Source organism: Echinops telfairi, unplaced genomic scaffold, assembly GCF_000313985.2.
Source record: "Echinops telfairi isolate 266 unplaced genomic scaffold, ASM31398v2 ScPeMD7_9;HRSCAF=40, whole genome shotgun sequence".
Classification (NCBI taxonomy): domain Eukaryota; kingdom Metazoa; phylum Chordata; class Mammalia; order Afrosoricida; family Tenrecidae; genus Echinops; species Echinops telfairi.
In genome coordinates, this window is record NW_022103906.1 from 21,024,962 (window position 1) to 21,027,106 (window position 2,145).

At 35.4% G+C, this 2,145-nt stretch overlaps 1 protein-coding gene across 1 annotated transcript in view; it reads right to left on the minus strand.

Moving 5' to 3' along the window:
• Positions 1-2,145, minus strand: part of ADAM7 (ADAM metallopeptidase domain 7) — a 57,214-nt gene that overhangs the window by 16,661 nt on the left and 38,408 nt on the right. The window contains exon 9 of the mRNA XM_045286839.1: positions 1,109-1,279. Within this exon, the coding sequence (XP_045142774.1) occupies positions 1,109-1,279 (171 nt within the window). The remainder of the gene's footprint in view (positions 1-1,108; positions 1,280-2,145) is intronic.

Genomic DNA, 2,145 nt, shown 5'->3' on the forward strand with positions numbered 1-2,145 from the left:
TTTGACAAATGATATTTTAGAGACTTTAGTGTAACACTTGAAATTCTATTTTAGAGCATAATGATAGCAAATGTTGGATTTATGCAGTCTCCTTCTAAATAGCCTGGACAAATAATGAATACTATTGTACAGAATAAGAGATATATAATTGGTTGACCACTCTACACCTGATACCAGACAGGTAGAACATAAACATAATCCCAGGTGCAGTTTCTCAATGTGAAATAATGTTTAAACAACCATGTGGAAAGGGTGTACGTTATGAAGCAAACATGAAAAGCAAGCAGGTTCCAAGGCAGAGTTGCTTGTTACCCTAGCCTGTCCTTCTATTACATGCTTTCATCTCCATTTTAATGGCACATTTTTAGTTTCCAAAGAGTAAAATTAGCTTTCTGGCAGGCGTAAGGATAAGACATTCTGATTTGGTATTTTTACCTCATTAATATGAAGATTAAAATGTGCCCTGGAATTATACTAACCCAAATGGACTAATAATTATTAGACTATATTGACACTAGCAGGCATATCCATAGGAATAAAAATAATCAAATAATCAACAGATCTTGTAGTCATTGTAACAAGTTCTAGTTATTACGTTTGCAATTTGAACATGACTGGGCTGGGAATACTAAAGGCACTAAAGGAAATCAAGGCAAACCTTAAAGTGTTCAAGAACATCATATGGTTAGCTGGGCAGCTTTTGCTTAAGCTTAGTGATCTGGTAAAGGATCAGATAACCAAGTGGGGTTGCCTATTTGTAGGTCAAATGGTTTCTGAAAATGAGCTTCAACGCTGTCATGATTTGATATATTATTCATGTGTTTTCTATCAGTGTAAGAATAATTATTCTTATTTTCCAAATCAGCCATGAAGTGTTGTGTATAACACATATTGTTATAAATAACCGTATTTAATGTTCAAAGAGCCTTCTTAACCTGTACAGGCTAACTGGGATAAGATATTCTTTTAAAACTCTGAACCCCAGTGATTTACCTCCAATACTAATTGACAGTTTTTATATAACATTTCTATTCTAATTAGATAAAGAGAATATGACAGCCTCTTCATGACATATCTTGTAGGACTATATAATATAAAGCTTACATACCCCCCTTTAATCAGACATTGGGAGTTATAGAAATTTAATTGAATCTCTCTGCGGAGTTCAAGTAAAATAAATGAAACATAGCCTACCTTCACGACACTGGAAGAGTAATAGGGCAGGCACATACCCCTTGGATAAGAAGTTCCTTGTGCATTTGTGTAGAGCCATTTCCCACTATAAACAAGATACAAATGCACTGCTCGATCAATGTTAGTAGCTTAATTAACATAGACCTTGAATTACAGTGAACTACCACAATGCCCATGCTTTTTCATTGGGTTATTATGAAAGATTTGTCTTATTTCTGAAGTCCTGGAATTGAGGTTGATTTTTGTTGGTCACAAGTTCATTTTAAACCAGTGGTATATTGTTGACCCCAGTTCACTTAATGCAATCCTAGCTGAAATTATAAAAAGAATTTTTCTTAAATAAATAACTAGTAGTCTCTCATCTTACTTGACTTCAGTCTACCTTGTTTTCATCTCTTCATTAAATATTTGAAAGACATAAATAACTGTTCAGAGGGAAAGGAAATCATGAATGGCCTCAACGCTGACTTGTGTAACCCACCTACTGCTCTCCAGTTGATTCTCACTCAAGGCAACCCCATATAGTCCACAGTAGAACTGTCCCATAGCATTTTCCTGGCAGCAATCTTTAAGGACTCAGATCGCCTACTCTTTCTTTTCTGGCACCTGTGCTTGGGTTCATTTTGTGGAACCTGTGCATGGGTTCAAACAGCCAACCTTTAGGTTAGCAGTGATTGCACATTGCATGCACCACCTAGGTTACTCTAACTTTACAAAGGACCTAAATAAATAAATATGCCCACAAATAAATAAAGTAGTCCTTTGAATGAATGGCATCAACATTATGTCTAATTAGTTGCTGTTGATATTTTTAAAAATCATTTTTTGGGGGGCTCATACAACTCTCATCACAATCCATACATCCATCCATTGTATGTCAAGCACATTTGTACATTTGTTGCCATCATCATTCTCAAAACATGGCTTTCTACTTAAGCCCTTAGTATCAGC